The sequence below is a fragment of the Mustela putorius genome, unplaced genomic scaffold, assembly GCF_011764305.1.
Source record: "Mustela putorius furo isolate JIRA1106 unplaced genomic scaffold, ASM1176430v1.1 tig00003972_pilon_pilon_pilon, whole genome shotgun sequence".
Classification (NCBI taxonomy): domain Eukaryota; kingdom Metazoa; phylum Chordata; class Mammalia; order Carnivora; family Mustelidae; genus Mustela; species Mustela putorius.
In genome coordinates, this window is record NW_025422115.1 from 6911238 (window position 1) to 6937462 (window position 26225).

Here is a 26225-nt window from a genome sequence, read left to right on the forward strand (position 1 = left end):
TTAGGTGGCACACAAACTATATTAATAGTCACGGATTTGTTTGGATGTATATTAAAAAAAATAAAAATATAATCAAACCCGTGACCAACTGGATATAATGCAGTTTCCCTTTAAAATATATTTATGTAAAAAAATGCAAGTCAAGGTAAAGAGAACTATTACATCAATACTTGGTACAGGTGGTCTCTGGATGGCAAAAGTCATGATGTTTGGGAAAGCCTGAATTCTACGGCTCTTAGGCTTTTTTCTTAATGTCAGTGTGAGGTTACTTTTCTGAAATCTCAAGCTACTATTTCTGACTCTTGTTATTCTTTGAGGATTTGGGGATTATTTTTGAGAAGTCCCTGGCCCCCCTTTAATAGGGATTCCAACTGGTCACCAGGGGCCCTCCAGGACAGGCCAATCAGTCCCTGCCCAGCCCACTGGGAGTGGCCATCGCACCTTTATGACCGGCACCATTGACTTTCCAATCGTTGGCTTTCAGATGTGCTGGCCTGGATGTCTTCACCAGCAGGTGCTGGACGTCCCTCCAGGTTAACTGATTACTGCAACGACACAACAGAAGACCAACCCGTATGGGTCAAAATGACGGCTGTCCAGGCCCATGGGTGGTGGTGTGTCAGGAGCCAGCCCCAAGTCGGGACTTGAGGGAGCCCCACAGGCTCCATTCCTCAGAGAGGGTTTATTTCAGAACCTCTTTGTAAAGAATGGTTTCCAGGGATTAAGCCCTAAGCTAAAAATGGTGCAGTGGGTGACCTAAAATCCATGGCGTTCAAAACCCAGCCCCGCTGCCAAGATGTACCTGTGTGTCCAAGGGTTACTGAAGAAACTGTGGCAGGGACAGTGGGACATCCTGGGGTTTCCAAGTCCCAGGGGCTATTCTGCCATCGGGACAAGCAAATGCTATCGTGCGGGAAAGCACGCTCCAGCCTTCGTCTGGCCAGACCCCCGCCCCCTGCCCCCGGTGTGGCCCCAACTGCCCCCCATTGTAGTTCAAGATTTTCATTAACTCTAGATTTTAATACATTGGCTTTGGTGCAGAGTGGAAATGTTTCATTGAAAGAACACAGGCGCACTAATAAAAATGCACAGATCAGAGTTTTTGGAATCTAAGATACATTGTCCCGCCCCTTCCCCCCCAAAACCAGGTTCCTTCTTCTAATGATACTCTATCATAACCCCCTCTGTCCACAGCATCAAGACCGGGTCACAGGCAGAGGCTGGAAGTACCCTCGGTGTAGCCTGCACCACACCCACAGTGGGTACAACTGTCTTTCCAGGCACCCAGTCTTTCTGTTTAAAAATATACGTAACAGAAAATTTACCAGCTTCCCCATATTTCTGTGCTCCAGGCAGAGCCCATAGTCCCTGCATGGGTGCAACATCCATCACAAACCACCTGTTTCCAGAACTTTCTCTTCTTCCCCAAGTGGAACCCTTTCCCCATTAGACTCTACTTTCCTCTTTCTTCCTGCCTCTTGGCCGCCAACCTTCTGTTTTCTGTCTCTATGAATGTGACAACTCTGGGATCCTCATATAAATGGGACCACAGGGTATGCATCCTTTTGGAACTGGCTTGTTTCACTTGGCACGACGTTCTCCGGGTCCACTCACGTATGTAGCAGGTGTCAGAATTCCCTTCCTTTTTAAGGCTGAAGCTTGTGTGGCCCCTACTGTATGTACACATTCATTTACTGATGGGTACTTATGGTATCTCCTCCTTTTGGCTATTGTGAGTAACGCTGCTGTGAACACGCGTGTCTGAGGAGCTCTTCAAGTCCCTGCTTTCAGCTCTCTTGGGTTCTACCCACAAGTAGAATTATAGGATCATACGGTAATCCTTTGTTTAAGCTGCTGAGGAACTCCCACCCTGCATCCCACGGTGGCTGCACCATGCCCTGGCCCCACCTCTTTGCCTGTTGACCACTGGGACCTCACTGTGGTTTGAGTCTTGGGGCACACATGCATTCCTCCCTTGGGGTTCACTCTCCAGGTGCTAGCCCCAGTCTTCTCTGATTTCTCCAGCATATTCTTGCTGCTGTGCTAGTGACCTCACTGGCTTCCTGGCCACCCCCCGTCTCCGCATTGTGTCCATCAGACGTTTCCAGGACTTTGCCTGGCTTTCCTCCCCTGCCTTACTGCCCCTCCTGAGGGCCCATGGCCAATCTCATTGTTCAGGGGGGATTCTGAGGCCCCACATGACCCAAGGCCTCACCCTCTCCCATACAGACACAGGCTTTAGAGCTCAACCTGAGTGAATAGGGCTGTTCCTTATTTCCTGTGTGAGCCTGCAAATTGCTGGGGCGCCTATCGAGGATGGCTCTAGCAGAAGGCACCAGGAAGCATGGGGCAGAATGGGTACAGAAAAGGAGAATGTTACAAACCATTTCATTAGGAGGACATCCATTCTATTCTACACTCTGGTAATAAAATCAGAAATGTAGTTATACGAGAAACACAGCTAAGAAACAGAACTGGAAATGTTTTTTCAATGAAGATGAGACTGATGGGGAAGTCCCAAGATGGCCACAAACCAGGACAACCTCTGCACAATTCTTAACCATGAGGGTCTTTATTTTTGTTACATGCTGTCCATAGGCTCTCCCTGACCCCTGAGACCTCGTCCACCCAGGACGATCTGGTTTTGCCTGATCACTTCAGTCCAACTGAACAGAGTCTGGAGGCCACACTGGGCACAGGAGTGGCAGGCCTTCTCCCCGGACACCTGCGCTATCCCAGTCTCCAACCTCCTCATCTCGGGCACGCAGGATCCCTTGTTAGAACCTGTCCCTTCCTTGACCAGTCCTGCAGGTTTAAATGCTCTGAGCTGACGCTGCTTCAGACTAGCCACCTGCAAATTCCTGAGGAGGAGCTGGAAGGGAGAGGAAGACAACTTCCAGAGTTTTCATGTGTCCACAGGCCAAGTTTAATGGGACAAGCTGGCATGAAATGAAGTTTGTTTTCTATTTAGTTTGGATGACCAAAACGCCTTACAAGCTTCCAGTAAGGAATGGAAGGAAATATTCAACAACGAATCGCTAAGTATGTGAATACCGCTTTCCACACAAGTAATTACTCAGATTTTTAAAAATTTTCTAGTTTTTAAAAAAGATTTTATTTATTTATTTGACAGAGAGAGATCACAAGTAGGCAGAGAGGCAGGCAGAGAGAGAGGAAGAAGCACACTCCCCGCTGAGCAGAGAGCCCGATGCGGGGCTCGATCCCAGGACCCCGAGATCATGACCTGAGCCAAAGGCAGAGGCTCAACACACGGAGCCACCCAGGTGTCCCTCAGATTTTTTTTTTTTTTTTTTTTTTTTTTTTTTTTTAAAGAGCGACGGAACACAGAAGCCAACATTTTGGCCTAAAAAGCAAAACTATTGAGCTATTCCTTTGTGAAACTGATAGCATTTGAGTTGTAAGTTCTTTTGCCTTGGACAAACCAACATGCAAACATCCGTAACTGCAAGGATCTAAGCAAACCAAATATGATTTTTTGAATCATTTAAAACCTCATTGGTGGGGTGCCTGGGTGGCTCAGTTGGTTAAGCCATGCCCTCACCTCAGGTCATGATCCTGGAGTTTTGGGATGGAGTCCCACATCAGGCTCCCTGGTCTGCTGCTTCCTCTGACCCTCTCTCCCTCTCATGCTATCTCTCATCTTCTCTCTTTCTGAAATAAATAAAAATTAAAAACAAAACAAAACAAAAAAACCAACCTCATCGGCGACAACTGACTACTTCAAATGGTGGAGTTGTTCTGAGCCAGTTTTGACGTCTACTCTAAATTTGTTTTTGACACCACAGTTGCCTGTGTGGTATTTCTTATTTATTTATTTATTTAAAAAGATTTCACTTATTTATTTGTGTGAGAGAGAGAAAGCACAAGCAGGCAGAGGCAGAGACAGAGAAGCAGGCTCCCTGCAGAGTAAGAAGCCTGATGCGGGACTCCATCCCAGGACCCTGGTTTCATGACCTGAGCTGAAGGCAGCAGCTTAACTGACTGAGCCACCCAGGCATCTTGGTTGCCTGTGTAGTAAACTCTCTTTTCTTCCTGACCCATCCTGATACTAACAACTCCGGAGTCTTTATTTGGCTTGCGACAGATAAAACATCACCACTGTCTTGTCAGTTTCTCTTTATAAAGAGCACCCAGATCGGCCGGAAGTGGGATTCTGGCACATGACACAGCATGGGAGGTAGGCTTGGGGTTCTGGTCTTACGTAGGGCAGGAGACAGTGAGCTTCAGGAAGGAAAAAGAAGGGAAGGGGTCTCTTCACATCTATTAAGGGTAGCCTTAAAAAGGAAGGAAATCCTGACCCTTGCTACAGGATGGACAAACCTTGAGGACACAGTGTTATGTGAGCCAGTCACAAAAAAGCAAACCCTGTGGGGTTCCACCTACATGAGGCGCTTAGAGCAGGCCAAGAGACAAGAGGTGGACCAGTGACTGCCAGGACCTCGTGGAAGGGTTGCGGGGAGATTTATGAGCTGAATTGCGTCCTCCTGAATTCATAGATTGAAGCCCTCGCCCCTAGTCCTTCAGAATGAGACAGGGTCTGTGAGGAGGTAATCAAGGTCGAATGGGATCATTGGGGGGCCTCACCCACTGGGACCAGTGTCCTTACAAAAGAATCTAGACACAGACATGGAGGGAGCGAAGACCATGTGAGGACACAGGAGGAAGGTGGCCATCTACAAGCCAAGGAGAGAGGCCCCAGAGGACGCCAATCTCACTGACACCTTGATCTTAGACTTCTGGCCTCCAAAACGGTCAGATCATTCATTCCTATTGTTCAAACCACCCAGTCTGTAGTATTTTGTCATGGCAAACCTAGCTGACCACTCCGGGAGCTGCTGCTTACTGGGTACAGGATTTCAGTTTGGGATGATGGAAATGTTCCGCAGATGGGCGGTGGGGATGGCTACGCAAGGTGAATGTGCTTGAGGAAATGAACATTTAGAAAATAATTAAAATGGGAGGGCACCTGGGTGGCTCAGTCGGTGAAGCACTTGCCTCGGCTCAGGTTGTGATCTCAGGGTCCTGGGATGGAGCCCCAGGTTGGGCTCCCAGCTCAGCAGGAAGTCTGCTTCCCCCTTTCCCTCTGCCGCTCTCCCCCGTCTTCCTCCTCCCGCCCCTGCTCCTGTGCACTCTCTCTCTCTCTCTCTCTTTTCCAAAAAATGGTTAAAATAGTCACCTTTAGGTTATGTGCATTTTGCCATTAATAAAAACTTACAGAAAACAAAGGAGAAGAAGGGGAGGCAACTGGGAACTTACTTTGCTTCCAAAGCCAAGGCGATGATGCCCGCCACCATGGGGGCTGAAACCGAGGTCCCGGTGTGGCCATCTGTGCAGCGCTGCCGCAGATCCGTGGTGACCTGCGTGACAGGGTGGTAAGAGGCGGAGTCGGCTCTCGGAAGATGTCAGAGGTGAGTAGGCTGCTGAGGATGCTGCACCTGATTAGGTGTGGCCCCTGGTCCCAGGGACGGAAAAGGCACCACGCAGATGTAATCCCGCAATTGAGGTTTCTGTCTGCTTCTCCCTGCTAGTCTGCTTTGCTCTCATACATAGAACAGGGACTGTGCCCAACCCCACCCCAGGTAGTGAGCTCATCACCGGGTGGGGACGGGGAGATAAGGCAGAAGGCAGACGGGCAGTAGGAATTCATACCACCTCACTCCGCAGACCTGCGTGCTGAGACACAAAGGTAAGAGAAGGAAATGAAGAGGGGCCCTCCATGGCAGAGTCCCCCAGTGAGACTACCTGCCATAGTCCACGTTCACGACCTCCAACTCACCCCTGACATCAAGAGCAGCTGGAAACACAGGCGGCGTTAAGGAGGATGCCCAGGGGGCCCAGAGACCATCCCCGCCTTTCCCCAGAAGATCAGTCCCAGAAGGTCACAGATCATTCTCTACCAGCACAGGTAGCTGACAGGGTCCCAAAGCGCGCAGCAGATGAACCTGGAGTGTTCGTGACCTTCACAGGGCCTGCTATGTGGGACAAGGAAGCTGGCCATTCTTCTTGGGAAGGCAAAGCTGGCTGCAAACCAAGGATGCTCAGCACACCTTCCTCGGAGGCACTGACACCAAACCGAGCTGGGTGGCCTAATTGATTTGGGACCTCGTTAGTGCCCAGCCTGATCTGTCCCTTCTCTTTGAAGGGACGCGGAGAAGCAGCACCGTGGAATCACCATGCGTGGGTTCAGCTGTGCCACGCCTACTGTGCTAGATGGGATTCTGGCTGTCAAGCTATTCCCGTGCACCCTGCAGGGGCACAGACGTCGTTAACCAGCAGACCTTAAATCAGCAAGAACATCCTGGATTGTCCAGCGGGCCCGATACCATCGCCAGCCCCTGAGGAAGTGGAAGGAGGCAGAAAAGCGTGTCAGAGAGCCGAGGCAGAAGAGGGACCCAAACCATCTCCGGTGGCTTTGAAGAGGGAGAGAGGAGCATGTCAGCCAAAGAATGCCGGCGGCCTGGAGGTGCTGAGAACAGCCTTGCGCAGACAGCCCGCAAGGAAACCGGAGCTCAGTCCTATAACCACAAGGAACTAAGTCTGCCAACAACCTGAATGAGCGCAGAATAAATTCTCCAGTAGTGCCTCTAGAAAGGAACACTGCCTGGCCGGAACATGGATTTCAGCCTCAGGAGGCTCAGAACGGAGAGACACAGGCCTCCCGCTTGCCCTGCTGACCAACTCTGAAATAGTAACTCTGTACTCTTTGAAGCTGCTATGTTTGGGATAATTTGTTACGAGAGCAAGAGGAAACAGATCCCCCCAGCAAAAGCAAGTCTCCAGGAGCCAATCTGCATGACCCCGGGGAAAGAATTCACAATCCAGACCCTCTTCCCGATGGTGCGTCTTCCTCGATGGCATCCCGGCTGGGCTAACAAACATCCGGAGACAGGATCCAGCCTGTCTCAAGCACACCCAGGAAGACTGGACAGAAGCTGTGGGGAAGACCAGCCTCCTCCGCCCCCAGAAGGCATCCTGATGTTAGGAAGGGCTGCTGAGGGCAGGGAAGTCTGGACAAGGATGCAACCTCTGACCCCAGGATCCTCCCCTGCAAATCGGCATAGTATGCGACCTTCCCAAGGTTTCTGGTGAAGGTCCCAGCGGGTGCCTGAAACATACTTACATTCAGTAAATGGTTGCCAGAGAGGGAAACTGAGGCTATCTGGAGAGGAGGCCACGCTGCCAAGAGCAGGGGAGGTCCGTGGCTGGCTCTCCAGCCTCTGAGAGAGGGCTGCTGGGGAGAGCGCAGAGGGGCCTCCGTACGAGGAGGGAATGGCTCAGCCAAGGTGGGAAGTCCCCGCTTCCTGAGACCAAACGCCACACAGGCAACTCTGCTCGAGTTCAGTGAACGGAAGAAGGAGCCAGAGAATGAATGAGTGAGGAGTAATGCTAGGCTTACTCCTTTTATTAGAAGTCATGTGTCAGCTCCTGGCAATCCCTCCCTCCCTCCAGGTGAACACAGGCTCGGCAGTCACCCGACAGAGAGGAACAGAGAGTACGGGGTGGGACAGAGCCTTGCTTTCTAGCTGACACCTGCCTGAACCGCACGGATGACAAGCTGCCAACCACCCAGAGAAGTCTATCCCCTTGTAGGTTCGCTTGGAGGACTCAGGGCAAAAACTGGACTCTAACCGAAAACAACAACCATAACAGCAACCAAAAACAAACAAACAAAACCCAACAAAAATGCCATGCATACTCTCAGAGAAGCAGCCCAGCCCAGGAAGTACAACTAAGTGATTTTCTCTTTTATCTTCCTCTTAAGTACACCTTTCTGACTGTATGTTATTGCTCAGAGAAGAGATTTTTTTTAAAAAAGAAAGAAAGAAAAAAGAACTAAGGCATTTTGTACCCAAGGTGTGCGCACACACAGTGTGATTAATTAAGCAAATAAAAGTTGCAAGCCCTGCTCCCAGGGATGGGAGACGCAGCCGTCCCAGCACAAAGCCTTTGGTACAAAGTGTTCAATGACACAACCTTTGCCTCCTAATGCCTCCAGCCAGCAGGCATGTTTAATGAGACTCCAGCAAGCCCGTGTTTCAATGAGCTAGATTCCTAAATGAACAGGACACCGTTCAGAATCTCAGCCGCCTGTTCCAGGGGCACGTGCTTCAGTAGAAAAGGAAAATAAATGAATACCTTCCTTAACTAGCCCGGGCCACGGCCAGGCTGGTGGCCCAGCCGCCGTGCAGCTGACCTTTCAGCCGGTATGGGGCAAAGCAGGTAACAGGGAGCCCAGTCTGCTCCCGCCGAAAAAAATGCGAAACATAAATTTGCAAATGATTTCTAGAGATGTGGCTCAGCGGCAGGAGAAATAAAAAGACGCCCCATGAGCTTGCTTTAAAATTAAACCATGTCTGGCCAGCTCCATGGTCTCATTTTTTAAACGTCTCAAAACCAACTTAATGACTGTGCATTTGAATTCTGCATGAATTTCGGCTCAAGATCCTCCCCCTCTTTGCTTTCCTTAACGTAGGAAAGTCTGTGGGGAAGGGAGAAAGCACACATTCCACCCATATGCTGAAAGTAAACAGTCCCCTTTTTTAAGAGAAAAATCACACTGGTGTTCATTGAAGGGAATGGAACAGACGGAAACCACGGCTCTGTCCAAAGTGTGCGGGGAAAGTCCTTTTGTCGGGAGAAAGAAGTGCGGGGAAGGAGACTTGGCTTTCTAAAAGACTTCAGTATAAAACCAAGACTTTCTCTCACTGCATCTGGCACGTTGAAACTGAACCAGTCAGTTGGATCCTAAGCGATGTGACCACAGAAATTTAGAGAGCTAAAAGGAGGCATGGTGCTGAAAAGGCACCCCATTCTTAAAAGCTATTTTTGGATCCTGAAAGCCAAGAGAGGCTTTTAATTGGTGTTTTGTACCAAAATTAGAAAGGCAGGGTCTGCGGTGGCAGCCAAGGGGCTGGGGTTTCCCTCAAGGCACAACCCGTTCCCCAATGGGTGAGGTCGGTACTTGGGGACCCGGCACAGACGGGCCTCAAGCCGGCTTCTCTTTTTGGGAGGAGGGAAAGCAGCTTGCCCCCAGAGGGCCGAAAGCATGCGTCTAGGCTGTCCACCTTGCCAGGAGAACTCACGATTTTCCGCTCGTAGAACGCGCCGCTGCTGTAGGTAGTGGCGAGCGTGGACGCACACTCCTCCAGGTACCACGGCTTGTACCCGTTCTCAGTGGTGCTGCTCACAGAGACGGTATAGATGCTGTTGGTGTAGCCGTCACAGGAGCAGTGGTCCCCTTCTCTCCCGCCATTCCCGGACGCCCACACGAAGATGGAGCCCAGGCCTTGCCGACCCTACAGGGGAAGGAGGAGAACAGGGCGTCGGCCCCGGGCAGCCAGAACCTGGCGGGCTGGATCTCCCGCCTGCCCAGAGTCCTTCCTTCTGAATGTCCCTCCCAAGGGTCTGAGAAGGATGTGTTCAGACCGTATGGAGGCCACGTGGTTCTTTGGGCTCTCCCACCTCTGGCGACAGCCTTCCAACAGCAGAATCCCAGGCTCTCCCACCTCTGGCGACAGCCTTCCAACAGCAGAATCCCAGGATCACACTGAGGACATGGCCCGGAAAGCCCTCTCTGCTCTTTAGGGGAAAATCAAGCTCCTCCCTTCCCCCCGCCAAAAGAGCTGTTCTAACTCCGGATCCATGTCTGGTTTCCGTCATTATGACCTCTTGTCACAAAGAGTGAGCAGTACCACAGGAATTACTGAGATGAAAGTTGATGGCTGAATTTACAACATTAATTTTTTGAGATCGTAAGAGCTAGTCCTGTTGGGAATGAAAGAGCTGGTCCTATGGGGCAGAGGGTGGATGTTCCTGAAAACCCAATGGAAGAAGCACATGTCTTAGAAAACAAGCTGGTTTTTGCAAAGTGGGGGTGGCACCGTGAATTCTGGGTGAAGACTGGACAGGTGAAAAAGGTCATGACACCCCAAGGTGTCGGCCACGGGTACTGTTAAAGCAGTCAGGTGTGGTGCCTGGGTGGCTCTGTTGTTTGAAAGCCTGCCTTTGGCTCAGGTCATGATCCTGGGGTCCTGGGATCAAGCCCCATGTCGGGTAACCTGCTCAGCAGGGAGTCTGCTTCTCCCTCTGCCCGCCCCCTGCTCATGCTCTCCCTCTCTCTCCATCAAATAAATAAACAAGTTATTAAAAAAATAAAGCGGTCAGATGGTCAACACCAATCAAAGCCAGAGGCTTCACTGTTTTCATTTTTCCGAACATACACATGAAAGCAAGTATTTGAAAGACAGTGGCAGTCAGGGTCAGTTCCTGTGGCTCTGTTTCATCCCACACCCACAGAATCAGTGACTTTTGACTCAATCGTGCTCGCCCCAGTCCCAAACACTAGTTAACGATGAACCACCCCCAGGGGGAACTGACCCATTCTGTCTGAGTGGCTAGACCTGTTGGTGATGCCCAGCCAGCCCCAGAGAGCAGCGCCAACACCTATCACCATGAAACCCAACCCACAGGGCTGGTGACTTTGGTATCCTTGCCAAGGACCCTCCTTTCCAAACACGTGGGAGAAAAATGATACTCATGCTCAAGAACTGGCCAACTTAAAGAAAACTTGCAACAAAATTCTGCAGTCTCCATGGAGTCTGACAGAAGCCTCGCTGTTGACTTGGATAGCATTACACTCACCCAGGGTTCGAGTCCACCCCGGGCTCTGCAGACCCACCTGCTTGGAAAGCCCCATGACTCTCCGCTTTGTAGCCCAACTGGACGACAGTCTCTTGCTCTTTTGTGAGCATTTGTCATGACTCTGACCTTTCCTCCAGTTTCTAACCTGAGGCTCTCGAAAGAACCCACGGGAGGTCCCTCGCGTTCACCCAGTCCTGCTGCTCAAGGCTGCTTCACTCTCTCGGCTTTGCACGTCTCCCAGGTGGACCTGTCCGCATGGCCAAGAGCTCCACAGAAAGGTTACTCACATTTAGCCAAGAAAGGTCAACCTTCTGGAAGAAAGGCACCAAGTACTGTGGAAATGTGGTGTGTCTGTGCATGTAATTACCTATAGGGAGAGATTAATTGGAAGCTAGTTCAAAGAAACTAAAATCAAAATGGCAAGGTATTTAACCCATCAGAGCCCATCTTTCGTCCATGAGAACCATCTCTAAGATGCTCCCTACCCCATTCCAAATTATTTATGAAAGGCTGTCATTTTGCAAAGTGGAGGCTACAACCTTATTATTCTGGCAGCACAGAAAATGCCCCCAGACAGCACTCCTCATACATGAGTGTGCACACAGGTCACTGGGGGTCTTGCTATATGACAGACTCAGACTCGATAGGTCTGGGGGAGGGTGCCTGAGATTCTGCATTTCTATTGCACTTCCAGGTGATGCCTGCATGGCTGCTTCTAGAACCCACTCTGAGGAACAAGAGTCCACAATACCAAAGGTCCCCATCTTCCACCTTACACTGCACAGTTACTCCTAGACCAATCCATTTTCTAAGGTGTCAAGGCATCAAGCCCCTCTCTTCCTCCTTCGAAGTTTCCTGAGGAGGATGTGAGACCGAGGTGGAGAAAACACCCAGATCTGAGGAGTGAAGACAGGTTTTAGCTGTCTCTGAGGATTGTATTTTCACTTCCGAGCTCTTGGAAGCCAAGGGACAGAAGCTATAGGGCAACAGTTCACCCTAGCTGTGAACTGGTGTTTCTGTTCAGGGAAAGTCACAACCTCAACCCAATCCAAACCTATTTCAGTACCTCCCCTGGGAAGTGAAGGGTTCAGCTGTGAACTCCAAAGCACTGTGCCCGAGGACTTGCAAATGGCCAGAGTCTGGACAAGGACAGTGTTCCTAGCCTCAGAGGTGTGTTGCCTTTCCCCTTTGGGATGACCAGCCATGTGAGTGGTAAGGCTTCCTGAGGACCGACATCAGGCACATCTCTACATGAAATGGTGGTCTCCAAAGTCTCCTACCATCAAACCCCATCATGTACCAGAGATGAAGTCAGACATGACAGAAAAGACTAGCTGATAAACGGGGCATTGAGGAAGAAAAACAGAAGGGGGGGCGGGGGATATGGTCTGGTTTAAGATCATCAACTTTCAGGAGGATTTTCAGTGACAACTTCAGACAGCTATGATTTAAGGCTCCCTATACGATATATTTTACTTCAGAATGACTGGGGGTGGAAATGGAATGGCTGCAGTATTTCAAGAAACTGTGACAAGAATGACGGGGAGGCACATGGTGCCCTCTGAAACTTCTTCACTCCCCTGACAGCCCAATAACGCCGATGCTCTTCAGAATCTGGAATGCAAAGAGCCCTTCTCTGCAGCTCCGGACTTTCCAAAGTCCTGCATGGGTTCAGTTGACACAAAGCTAAGTGAAGTTGAGATACCCAGCAATCATTTGAAAACAATCATGGACTTCTCTCGGAAATGGGGGACCTTGTCCTGAGACCTCAGATCTTTCAAAATCACCTCACAGAATGACACATGTTTCTGATTAACACCGTTCCGAGCAGTATCTTCCCCACAGAAAATGCGATCTTTAATGGACAGCTTAAATTAAAGCTTAACTTTTAGGATGCCCTCCTTGTCATCGAGAGTGAGATCCATGTGATCTAGTGGGTGGTAGGAGCCAAGCACAGGGAAGATAAGATAGTTTTACTTGGCAGTCCCTTGTAGGCAGCAGCTGACTTGGTCACGCCTAAACCTTCCAGCATCCCTGGGCCAGCACCTGGCACAGCCCAAGGCCTCAGCAGCCTGACAGAAAGCAGGCTTTGCATTTTCTTAGAGTCACAGGGGACAAAGGAAGCTGGGTGGAGTCCCAAGCATGACCATGAGGTCAAATGCAAGGTTGGGGACATGCAAAGAGATAAAAACTCAGACCCCATAAAAAGGTCCTAGAAAATGACCAAACTCAATAATCCAGAAAAGCAATCAAGTCCTATTTTTTAGAAGAAAGAAAAAAGTGGAAAGAGTTAAAAAAAAAAATTGCTCTTTTTTGGGTAGGAGTAGGGGATGGGCATGGGGAGACAAAGAAAGGCTGCTTTTAATAGGATCCTCTGATAATATTTGATTTGTTCATTAATCACATTTTAACTATGGTGTAAGGGTTATAATAAAATGAAGACTTTTTTAAAAAACGTTCTGAAGTATAATTAATAAAAGGAAACTGAATCCCCCCAACCTCCCATTTGCAGCCCTACTTTCCTGCCTCCCATAAGAGAAGTCGGAAGTATGAACGCTGGCCCGGGGCATGCTTGGACTTCCTGCCCAGCCCCCACCAGCATCACCAGGCCATACCTTGTACTCCGGGTTGGGCCTTGTTGGGCCACCCAGGGCCACCCGGACACTGACCGCAGCTCCTTCTGTCTGTTCCAAGAAGCTGTCCTCGCCCGGAAATCTGCCTCACCAGCTGGCTTGTAAGAACTGGGTCATCTCCAGGTCCCTCTCGCCCTCCCCCTGCATGTTTGACTCCCAAGGATCCAGGACTAATGATCACAGAGTGACTGTGGGTGGGCCTCCTGGCCCGGGGAGAAGCAGCCTGCCAGCCTCCTCTGCTTTCCCTCGGCTGGTCGGCAGAGAAGCTGCACTAGAAAGTTTGCTCTGTTGGGTCCCTGCTGAGGCTCTACCCAAGACATCCTGAACATGTTAAACTGTGTGCTGGCAGGGAGGTCAACAAGGCTAAGACTTCTGGTTTGGTGGCAGGGACGGCGGTGGGGGGTGGGGGTGTGAGGCCCAGGACATCCCTCCCACCTACACAAGGAATAGGCCAGGTAGTTAGACCAGGACACCTACTGCCCACCTGCCTACACCTCTCAGCTGGGGTGAGTTGGGGGCTGTCAGGCTTCAACCAGAGTCCTGGGCCTGGTGGGTGACCAGCAGGCACCTGCTGGAATGTCACTCCATGACAAGGTGAAGTCCTTCTGCTCTGGCTGGTAGACAGTCACTCCCCTGAGCCCCGAAATGACTTCTCCCTCACCCTGGTCACGGCACAGCAGGGCCTTCCTGGCCCCATTTTGGGGGACTCTGGCCTGTGTCACTCTAATTTTTAAATTTTTTTTTTTTAATTTAAACTATTCTCCCCCACCCTGGCCAGATCCCCCGTAGCCCTAGATGACTCCCACCTTTTTAATGCCGTACTCGAAGGCCTGCTTAGCCAGCCGGCCAGGCCCGTCCACCGTCTTCCCATCGTCGTCCGGCCCCCAGCTGGCGCTGTAAATGTCGATGTAGTTGGGTCTGATCCCCAGTGACTTGGCCTCAACGACATCGGTCACGTCGCCGTCCAGCATGCGGATGCCTGAAAGCACACAACGAGGGCCCGTGCATCCCTGCTCTGCACTTTTCAGGGCCGCACAGACCGTGACCTCAGGGCACAGGGGACCCCGCAACTGCCGGGGCCCGGCTAGAGAGTCCTCCCCCCATGCCCCACCCAGCTCTGGAATCTTCCAGCTGCATTCTGGAAAACCTCTCTCCCCATCCTGTGCTGGTCGGTGTGAAGGAATTCAAATGCCATCTGGCCCACGCTGCAGTTTCCCCAGCACGGGACAGCAGCGCAGGAAACAGAACTGTTTGGAAAAGATAGGATTTAAACCGTTTCCTTGGTAGCACGCTGTCACTCTGGTACTTAAAAGAGGAACATAATAGAAGGACGATGGTGATTATTTCTATAATAGAACTCTGGAGTCATTTTCAACTTTCCCTGCTGTCAACAGTTCATTTCTCTTTCTTTTTCTTTCTTTCTTTTTTTTTTTTTTTAATTACTCCCATCTCTGATTTGTAACTAGGAGCTTTTCACCTGGAAGACGGAGAGGCACACCCTAGGGCTTCTTATATCGCAGTGTGTGTTCAGGCTTTGTGTTTCCCAGAGGGGCCTTTAGGTGTGGGGGTACCCCTTCCTCAAGAGCACCCCAGAAAGAGAGGGAGGGAGCCACGAGCCTCTCCCAGTGCCTGCGTCCTCGGCTGGGGGTAGTGTCCCCACCCACCCCGTGTCCAGCCTTTGTCTCCATTCCTGATCACAGTCTATATCTAGCAGGTGTCGTGTTCCCAGGCCCCACCCAGAGAGGGGTCCCAGTGATGCTGGCACATGATGGGGAAACAGCGGTAATGACAGGCAACCAGCACCTCCTGCCTGGACAGTAGTAGATACATAAAATCGGACCTCTTGGAGGGAGACTTAGAAAACTGGGGCCACCCGACCCCGGATCAGCACGCTGGGTGACTCTGCTCGGTCCCCACAGCCACCTGGCCTCAGAGGCCCCCAGGAGCCCCTCTCCCACCAGGCCCTGACCCATGTGTGTGGTGGTCGTGCCAATGAATTTGAAAAATCTCGAGCTATTTAAGACATAACAGAAAAGAGGACTTTTTCTGATTATAAGCATCACATATTGCTCTCTGCAGAAAGTTTGGAAAATAGAGAAATCACTAGTGATAATATTTTGCTTATTTTCTTCCAGTACTTTTCTTTGGCCCCAACATGCACTTTCTCTCCAAGTTCTTTTTTTTTTTTTTTTTTTTTACCACAGAACTTCATACACAACATTTCCCTGCACCATTTAAGACTCTTCTAAGACGCGATTGTAAATGGTTGCAGCTTCCCCTCCCGCACACCCTGGCCCGGGCAGCACTTCCTCTGAGGTTCGCCTCACGAAGCAGAGGCCCCTTGCTCCCCAGCCTGGACTGGATCTGTTCATGCCACGTCCTAGCACCTGCATCCACATACTGGCGGGCACACCAAAAATAGAATCTCTGAATACAACTGATTTTAAAAGAACCGTGACTTTTCCCCAGAATGAAGAGAGACGGTACAGGGCTCAGGCAGGAAGAACCATGGGACGGAGACTCTTTGAGGGGATTGTCCTCCCCAGGGGCTCAGGGACAGATGTTTTATGTCAATTAAATCATCCTGTCCCACCCCTTTATACTGTTAACTGTGGAGACGCTCTGCTGTCACTCTTGATGGATGGTTGAGAGGCAGAGATCCCCCAGACATAAATTCCAAATGATACCCAATCTCTCAGCCAGTAACACACGGATTGTAGACGAACAACTGAAAGTAGTTTATGATTTGTCAGGGCGAGAGACTTCCTACCGACAGAGCACGTGAAGATGACTGAAATGTAGTAAATTCTTCTACCCTATCGATTCACGCTGCCCAGATTTGAGAGTTCAGGTTGCCCTGAGGTGTTCTCCTTAACATCTGCCCGGTTGTGAGCGGAGAGAGAAAAGGTCAGGCGGGGTCCCTGGGAGGCTAACTAGGACAGTTGAGAGGGAAGGTGCGCCATCTTGGCCCTCCACGTGGTTGGGGCACTACAAGCCAACTGGAAACGCCTGCCCTGAAAGTTTGGAAATCATACTCAAAATCCGTGTCAGAGAAATTTATAGCAAAACAACAGTAGCAACTGAGGACTGGAGTTCAATGATAGTGCTGAAAGCCATTCAGGAGCGTCCACCCAACAGACACGGGTGGTGAGAGAGGGGGTGGTGCCTGGAATCGTTGGAAGAGCCATCATTTGTTGGCTAGAAGGTCTTAAAAATGAGAAGTAGAAAGAAACTTTAACTCCAACCCTGTCTGTTCTATTTTCCGGCTTCCAATCTATTTCCTTTCCTCTCTTTACTACCTGTGATGGGCTGAATGTTTGTCTCAATCCCCAGATTCACATGTTTAAGCCTCAACCCCCAGTGCGATGAAGGCAGGAATTTTAGGAGGTCACTAGGTTTAGATAAGTCCTGAGGGTGCCCCCCCACCCCACGGTGATGGGGCGGGGTGGTACCCTCAGGACTTCTCTTTCTGTTATTAGAAAGAGTCATCAGAGAGCTCACTTCTTCTGTCTCTTTCCACCGGGTGAGGACACAGAGAGGGTAGTCATCTTTCAGTACTTTTCTTTGGCTCCAGCATACACTTTCTCTCTGAGCTCTTTTTCTTACCACAGAACTTCATGCAGAACATTTCCCTGCACCATTTAAGACTCTTCTAAGACGCGATTGTAAATGGTTGCAGCCTCCCCTCCCGCGCACCCTGGCCAGGCAGCGCTTCCCCTCACAGTCTACCTCATGTCAACCAGGCCTCCATTTCCTGATGAACGTTATAGTACCTACAGAGGTGCCAGAAAAACTAAAAAAGTTGATTCGGGTCAAGTGACTGACAGTAAGCCCCCAATGTGCATGTTAGTGGCTAGTGTGAACCCACTGAGCCTCAGTTTCCCCATATGTAAAAATGGGAGTAAAGACACTGAATTCCGGGATTGTTAACAAAAATGAATTACTTTTTACCTTTATTTTCTTTTTCTTTTTTTCTTTTTTTAAGATTTTATTTATTTATTTGACAAAGAGAGAGAGATCACAAGTAGGCAGAGAGGCAGGCAGAGAGAGAGATGGGGAAGCAGGCTCCCCACTGAGCAGAGAGCCTGTTGGGGGGCTCGATCCCAGGACCCCGAGACCATGACCTGAGCCAAAGGCAGAAGCTTAACCCACTGAGCCACCCAGGCTCTCCTTTACCTTTATTTTAAAAACATACTTTTTGATAGGTATGAAGGATCATATGTAACCACGTGTTAGTGATAAAGCCTAAAAAAATGAATGACTGACACCCATGAACCCTCCATCCATTCACTGCAAATATAAACATGACCCACTGGGGGTTCTACCCACACAGAGAAAATGGCTCAGGATTTGGGATGATTCGTCTCACTGCCTTTAAAAAAACTGGTGTGTTAATACAACTGTATGCTTGCTTAAACTATACATCGCTAAGTTTGGTTTGTACTGGAAATGGATCCTCTGTTGGCTATACACATTAGAAATATCTTCTCCCAGTTGATGCCTTGTCTTTTCATTTTGCTGATGGTGCCTTTTGGTAGACAGAGATCCTTAATTTCAACCGAGTAAGAACAACTTCCCTTTGAAGACCAAGGGAGTTACAATGGGGGCCAAATTTATCTGAGTTCGCTGAGTTCGCTGACATATCTTACGGGGGTCCTTTTTCCCTTTCAAAGGTGGGGTTGTCCCATCAGTTCAGCACATCTCCTCTTTTCGGATTTCTGGGTGGACAAGAGGAATCAGGGTGATGTGAAATGTTCTCCCTCTCCAGTCACTGGTCTGTGAGCCCAGGGCTTCCGTCTGTGTCAGAGACACGAGGCCCAGGTGCTTGCTCAGCCATCAGCCCAAAGATAGGGGCCATAACCAGTAAGGGACATTGGTCATGGGGTGTGGCAAAGCTGAGGGCTCGGTCAAGATTAAGAGAGCTTGTAGCAGGGGCTAAGGGAATAGGGGTCACAGAGTCCTGGGGTGGGAATACTCAGCTCTAACCTTGGACCAGGATCTCAAACTCTCTGAGCCCTTGTCTTCCACGACATTTACCTAGCTGAGGAGTTACGAGGATTCAATCTGTTGAGGCCACAGCACCTGGTGTTGTTGGAGAAATGGTGGTCTTGTTCTATGTACCCTTATATACCACAGTGGGCTTGCTGGGGCAGGAGAAGGCCCAATCAGCCACACAAGCAACCAAAGTCAGTTCTGATGTTCTAGGGCCGAAATGTAACCTGTTACTCTAGACTTCTCCATGCAAATTATAGGTGTGGGAAGGCCTACTTTAAAAAAAAAAATTCGGTATAATTAGCACGTATAGTACTCTATTTGCTTCTGGTGTACAATACAGGCATTTAGCAATTCTATGCTGCTCAATGATCGTGCGTACTTTTGAACAAGAACGAGATGCTGGGAGACATCAAAAATATGTAAAAACAGACAACTAGGATAATTTCTCAACACCTCTCATGATGCTTTTCATCTCAGAAGAGTAACTCTTGTGTGAGGAAGAAAGCATCACATATTTAGATTTTAGTGAAGCATCTATTTTCCCCCAACACTGACAAGTTGCCAACAAAGAAAAGGTAAATATTTTCAGTGGAAACCTGCTATTCCAATATTAGCCTTAAATGTGAATGGTTCTCTGGAAACGCCAAATTGAAGAAAACAGTCATTATTTCTCTGATGAAAAAAGAAAGGCCCATTTAACCACAAATGGTCAGGTACCAAACGAAAAAAATGGGGCCAGTCATTTGTTTGGCAAATGAGCTCTGGGTGGTTGGTGGGTTCACAGTGGCAGGACAGATGCCTGCCTGACTGTCCACTCTGATGACCCACCTGTCTGTGGGAGGAGCACAGAGGAGAGGGACAATGGTGCTCTTCAGGATCCAACTAGTTTGTGTCTGGGTGAACAGCTCAGAGTGCTCTGGGGGCTCAAACCCCCAGGAGACAGCTCTGGTGAGCACAGAAGCTGCATCTAGGAGCGAACCTCACAGGCTTGCCTCCCTTTAAACAACACAGGCGTTCCTATAAAACTCCCTGAACCCAATCAATATTTCACATGCTCTGGAGAACTTGCTGAAATGAACAATTTTACAAGTTCTCTTGGTCAAGTGTCAACAACCAGCAGCCCTTTTTTCAGAGTGATCCGTCCTGCCTACCCCTTCTCCTCCCTCCCCATTAATTTAGAGTGCAACTTTCCAAACTACAGGCCTGTGGACGTGCCCTGGAGACACCGCATTGACCCTGAACTTTCTGAGGAAGCTCCACGTTAAAAGACATGGCAAGGTCAGTGTGACTGGATTTGGAGATAAGGTCTTTAAAGAGGTATTTGCGGGAAAACAAGGCCATCTGTGTGGGCCGAAATCCAAGATGACTGGTATCCTTATAAGAAGGGGAAATTCAGACACAGACAACACACAGACGGAGTGATGACCATGTGAGGACACAGCGAGAAGCAGCTATCTGCAAGCCAAGGAGGCAGGCAAGGAAACCCAACCTGCCAACACTTTGATCTTGGACTTCTAGCCTCCAGAATTGAGAGGAAGTAAATTTCTGTTGGTGAGCTAAAAAAAAAAAAAAAAAAAAAAAAAAAAGTGGGGGAGAAGCAAGGAGAAGAACACACACGCGCGTGCACACACACACACACTCACACTCACATTCACACACACACACACACACACACACACCCCTTCAATACAAGAAGTCAGTTATCAGTCCTGGTTGTTGACCTCTGGAGGAAGGCAGGCAAGCAGGACATTTTGTTTATTGAAAAGCAATGTATTTTGCCTTCAGCAAATGAATGGCAGCAAGTAACATTAGATTGTAGCTTCCTGAGTGTGACAAACAGGCCTCCCCAGCACATTTTGCTCATCGATCCTGAGTTTATTTTAGTAAATCCACAGAGAATTGGTTTTGTTTTGTTTTGTTTTTGTTTTTGTTTAAGCTGGTTTCGTGTGTTTGTTTTTTGGTTTTGTTTTGTTTTGTTTCGTTTTATTTTTTTCCACTAAGACTATAGTACATTCTGTTCTACCAGCAGCCATTCTGGGCCAAGTGAGGTTTCAACAGTTGTTTAGAAATGTTATAAATCTTGGGACACCTGGGTGGCTCAGTTGGTTAAGCGACTGCCTTCGGCTCGGCTCAGGTCATGATCCTAGGGTCCTGGGATCGAGTCCCGCATCGGGCTCCTTGCTCAGTGGGGAGCCTGCTTCTCTCTCTGCCTCTGCCTGCTTGTGTTCTCCCACACTCACTCTCTCTCTGACAAATAAATAAATAAATAAAATCTTAAAAAAAAAAAAAGAAGTGTTACAAATCTGAAAGGTTTCTGTCAACCCCACTCATTGCCTAAGACTGTGATGGGACTCTCCAATCTCTAAATGTGGCCACATATGACAGCCTTGTTCTAGGAACCCCTAGGAGCTATGGTCTGCTAAGTTGTTAAGGCACATCTACGTTTGCAATTGTGACATGAAATCCTTAGGGACCATTGGTCGATGACCAAGCCAAGTCTCTCTCGGTCTCTTGCTCTGTTCTTGATTTTCAGATGGAGCCAGGCCATCTCCTTCCAGAGTGGAAATGCAGCTGTATAGCACTAGTATACCAGCAAACTGCTGGGCAGGTCCTAGTAAGGACCCAGGGTCAGTGAGATGAGGCCCATGGCAGCAAGGGTATGGCATTCACCATGTCTTTTATTTTCTGTGATTTTGATGCTCTGTCCTCTCAAGGCCTTGTTGATTCTGGAGGGACTGCTCACCTTCCCACCCCGGGGCTGGCCAGTTCCTCAAAACAGTAAAGAACACTCCCAGGAGGCATGTCTTCCATGTACAAACCAATCAGTCTGGAGCCCACACCTCCAACCTCCTTCTTTATGGATCTCTTGGCACTCTGGACCACCTCCACCTGCCCTAATCACCCCATAACCAGGAACCAGACAACTAAGGACGGCCACTCAGTCCCAGAGCCCACTGGAGTTATTCAAACGAGCCAATCCTAACTCTGCTTATTCTGCCATGCCCACTCCTTCTGGCAGAAACCACTGGAAAGGCTTCAGCCCACAACTTGCCTTGCTCCGTCTGCCTCCTGACCAACCCTTGTGCTCGCCCTCCTGGGCTTAGAGTGCTCTCTCCTCTTTCGAACTGTGAGTCACAGGCTCTGCTCCATGGCTACTCTCTCCTGACTTGCTGACCTCACCAGGCCTAAATACTAATGAAAGCTATAGCTTAAAACAGGTCCCTCTCCCATCATCAGCTTCTGGTGATTTTTCGAAGAATGGTAAAAACTAGAAGAGCTTCAGTCACTCTCTTGAGATTTGAGATCTAGACGGGCTCTCTTGGTCTCCAGCCCAGGCAACAGGGTCCAGAGAATAACAGTGGATCACCGGGGGGGGGGGGGGGGGGGTGATGCAAAGAGATTCAGGGACAGCTGGCTGCCTAGGACACTGGACACGACACCATGCGTCTGAGCCAGATGGGGCACCCATATATCCCCCCTGCATGTGGGGACAGGAAGGGACCCTGCCAGGATGTGCATCTGCAATAGAGTAGGGGAGCACATGCCCCACACTGGCCTCTGAAGATGGTAAAAATAAGATATTCACAGTGCCACAAACAAAGGCCATCTGCGGCTCGCCTGTCACTTAGACTTGAATGTGCCCTCTCCCTGTCTGTCTCTCTTTTTCGCAGACCTTTGTGAGGGCAATCTCAGGGAGTCAGAGGGTGCACCCCAGGACATTCAAGAACCAGCTTTATCTGCCCTCTGGGGTGGCTGCAGGAGGGTGGCTTGGGAGGGCATGGCCGCCTAGGAGACACAGGTTTTGTCCATTTCCTCCTTCCTGTGGCTCCTGAGCCTAGGGATGCTTAGACCCAGCAGGTAGGGGTCTTTGATGACAATATGGGGGTGAGGAGTTGGGGGGGGATCCCCAGCTCCCTGAGAGCACAGCTCCTAATCACTAGCTGCCCACATTCACTAAACCCCCCATACCTCCCCAGCGCCTTGTAAATCCTCCTGCAGTTGAACATGTACTTGGAGCCTTTGAAGATTAATCTTTAGCTTAAACTGTCCTCTTAAAAGGCTCACAAGACTAAACAGCTTAATGGAAACCCTAATGAGACTGAGAATTCTGTGACTCTGAATTAACATAATTAACTAATTTATGAGCCTGGATTAATTTAGCCGTTATGTACTTAACATTTTCATGTTTGCGAAAGGAAAAACATGATTCAGTTCCCCAATCAAAATATGGAACAAAAACACCCACGGAAATTTGGCTGTTGCTTTCTCACTTTTCCTTCCCAGAACCAGAGTAAACACGGGCTGAAAAGATGCACGGACTTGTGGAGGCCTGAGCAGGGGAGCGGTTCTGTTTCTGAGTATCTGCTGGGTGGGGAGTCCTCCTAGCCTCCAGGCCCACGGGAAGCAGAAGGGGTGAAGAGGGACAGAGCCAGGGTTACCCAGAACAAGACCGAGGGAAACAAGGCATAGGGCTGATATAATTTTTTTTTTTTTAAAGTGATGAGCCCTGGGTGTCGTAGCAACTGATGAATCATTGAACAAACACTACCTCAGAAATTAATGATGTATTCTATGTTGGCTAATTGAATTTAAATTTAAAAAAAAAAGAAAGAAAGAAAATAGAGAGTATAGAAAGGTGTACCGTAAAGCTCTGTCAGGTTGTTTTCCTCTTTGTTCACTGGTTTGGGTTTTGATTTTTTTTTTTTTTTTTTTTTTTTTTTTTGTAATGCAAGTGCCTGATTAAGCTTGTGCTTAAGGCATCCATTTCAAAGAGGCCTCCACTTCAAAGACTATCTATCTCGAATAAACAAATTGACAGCCACAGTAGATAAAGGGCCAGCCCACCCCTACACACACACACACACACACACACACACACACACACTAATGCTTTGTTTTAGAGATCTTGGTTGATTTTGGTAAGGGACCATTTGGGCCACTTGCCTTTTCTCTCCCCAGCCCTTTAAATTCCCACTCTTGTTATTTTCAATTACCAATGGAGTGGGTCCATGAAACCCTAGGTCCCCACCCTCAACCCCAAATAAAACAAAGCCCCAGTGCTCATACACACTACCTGGGCACGGTATCCTCTCTCTCTGTACCTATGACCTTGCTCTGTGACACCCCCTCCCAAGCTGTGTCATTTCCAGGTGGTCAGTGATAAACCTCTGTTTTTCAGTTTCCTGATGCCTGTTGCTAAACATTGTCTTGCAATCCTAAGAAGAACCCCAGGGGTCAGTCCAGTTTTAACACTGGCTTGGAAAGGGGAGAAGTCTGCGCAAAGCTCACCTGGGGCGCACAGCAAAAGACAGCTTCACTAGCAGTGGGCTGAGCTGGGCATACAACAAAAGGCTAAGTGAGAAAAGGCTGGGAATGATGACCACTATCCTTTGTCTGTGTCCTCCTGTGTTATTGCCATTATCAGATGAAGGTTGAAAAGCCTTGGCTAAGAAAGAGAAACAAGGCCAGAATTATGTTTGGAAGGAATATGAATTTGGTCAAGGAAAAGAATACACACGTACACCATGGAAACTTCCTTTTTCCTTCTGTTTCTGCTCACAGGGCCTGGTGGCATCTGACCTCATCTGATCCCAGCTAGGTCCCGGCATTAGAGAGACACCACCACAAAGGGAAAAGCCAGGCTTCAAGTCAGCAGGCCCGAGTTCACATCTGGGCTCTGCCTCCTTGTAGGGGTGTGAGCCTAGACGTGGCAGGTGACTTCTGATTATCGCTTTCCCAGGGTAGGAAATGGCTGTAGTAATTCCAACTCAGGATCGTTCTGCGCAACCGGCGAGAGCTATTACTGTCATCACAAGAAAAACACTAAGGAGACTGGGCCATGACGGGAAAACTGAGAGCTCCGTCTCCCTCTCCTCAGGGTCCAAAGCCTCAGAAATAACGTGATAAAGGGAAGAAAAAAAAAATCAGGAACAGTCCTGGAAAACAAGATCCTCGGAAGATGAGATCTTTCGAGGAATGGTGGACAGACAGCAAACAGATAGGATCAGCCGGCAGGAAAAATTCCAGAAGCGCCTGACATCCCTAGGCCTGGTGTTGTCAGGGCGGGAGGAGCAAGCATGGGTGGGAGGAGCTAAGGAAGGAGGAGGTTAGCTGGCTCCTCCTCCAGGCTGAGAGGAGGAAGCAGCAGCAGGCTCTATGCAAACACTTAACATAGTCAAGAAGGCCCTGTTGCTAGAGAGGGAGGCCAGTGCCTCCCTTGGGCAGAGGGAATCCACGTACCACCGTGCCAGAAGTGACATTATCCAGCAGCAGGTCCCTCTACCTCCCACATCACAGACAGACTGCTGCCATCAGGCCTGACAACCGCCACAACCAAACAAGGATCTGGGAGCACAAAACACGAGTGGACCGCCAATCAGCAATTAGGAGGAAAACCAAAGTCAAGAAAGAGAACCACCAAATTAAAAAGCTAAACAAAATGACAACAGCAAGACAAACCCAAGGGGATACCATTAATGCAGCAAATGTGAAGAAAACTTCAAAGGAAGTATTGCTAATATCCCTCACATTTGTAAGAAAATATTGCATCTTAAAAAAAAAAAGGCAACTGGAAGCACTTCTCCCCATTCTTTCTGCTAAGAAAAGCCAAAAGCCTGGACACTGTGCAAGAAATAAACATAAGATTCCGAAAGGTAGAAGAAGGCAGACTATCTCAGGATCTTGTGAGCTAGAGAACTACATGCTGGTGAGTTCCCTGAGATTCTTTTTTGTCTCCCATATCCCAGATTTGGAAACAGATGCTGGCAACCTAGAAGTACCAATGGGAGCAGACCAAAAAGTCCCCCAAAGCCTGTTTCCTCTAGCCAAAGCACCAACAAAGGGAGACCCAGCAAGACAGAAACTTTTTGCACAATCACCACTCTAGCCAAAGGGCACAGACAACCCTGTGGCATGACCCCCACTCACACAGCAAAGACCAAGTGGGGAGCCTCAACTTTCACCCCTGCCAGGCTATAATGAACTCTAACACCCCTTCTAGGTGAACAAAAGCACGGCTTTTCCCCTGCCAACCTAAAAAGAGGCTTACCCCATGGTGTCAGTGAAGGTCCTGTGGGGAAGCTTGGTCTTCCACACTACCTGGCAGTGAGAAGGCATCGCTCTCCCTCCCAGGGGGTCGTATCAGGAGGCCTTGTGATAAGTCAGGGTTTTCATCACCAGCCAGAGTAAGATGACCCCCCAACTAGAGGCCACATGAGGAGCTGGACCTCCCACCCTGCTCAGCACTGATAAGAAGCCCTCCTACTCTCAGATGCCAATAGTGAGTGACTGAGCAGACCTGAGTATCTGTCTATACCTGGCAACAATGAAGCAGTGAAGCTCCCCCCCACCCCCCACCCCAAGCAGTGTCTGAGACAGCCATCTGAAACAGAAGGTTTAAATAAGATCCAGTGTGTTATAGTATAATAGAAATATGTACAGGTTTCAACTTAGAGTCACACATCATAAAAAGAATTAGCAGGACCTCAAATGGAATGATACAAGACACTAAACAGATGCCAATACGGAGGTAAAAAGGGGCATCAGATTTTTTGGTAAAGATTTCAAAGCAGTGATGGTACAAATGTTTCTCTGAGCAATTGCAAATAGGCTTGCAACAAATGAGAAAATATAAAACCTCAACAAAGAAAGTCTCAGCCAAGAAATAAACATATCCATATGAAGCAAGTAGAAAATTTAGATCTGAAAATACAATAATCAAAATAAACTAAGTGAATGAATTTCACAACAGAATGCACTGGACAGAAGAAAGAAAAGAGTGAACTGGAAGACAGAATAATTGAAATTGCCCAGTCTGATGACAGAGAGAAAACAGACTAAAAAATAAAAGAAAATATTAACAGTGGCAAAACTCAATAAAAATGAATGGAGTCTGAGAGACTTCTGGAACTATAACAAAAGATCTAAGGTTCATGT

At 48.9% G+C, this 26225-nt stretch overlaps 1 protein-coding gene across 3 annotated transcripts in view; it reads right to left on the reverse strand.

Annotated features, from left to right (window-relative positions):
• PCSK6 (proprotein convertase subtilisin/kexin type 6) overlaps nt 1-26225 on the reverse strand; it is a 180088-nt gene that overhangs the window by 71286 nt on the left and 82577 nt on the right. For all 3 annotated transcript variants that reach the window (XM_045070491.1, XM_045070492.1, XM_045070493.1), the window contains exons 7-10: nt 14102-14274; nt 9105-9317; nt 5278-5378; nt 442-545 (exon numbers count right to left, since the gene is read on the reverse strand). In XM_045070491.1, coding sequence (XP_044926426.1) covers nt 442-545; nt 5278-5378; nt 9105-9317; nt 14102-14274 — 591 coding nt within the window. The remainder of the gene's footprint in view (nt 1-441; nt 546-5277; nt 5379-9104; nt 9318-14101; nt 14275-26225) is intronic.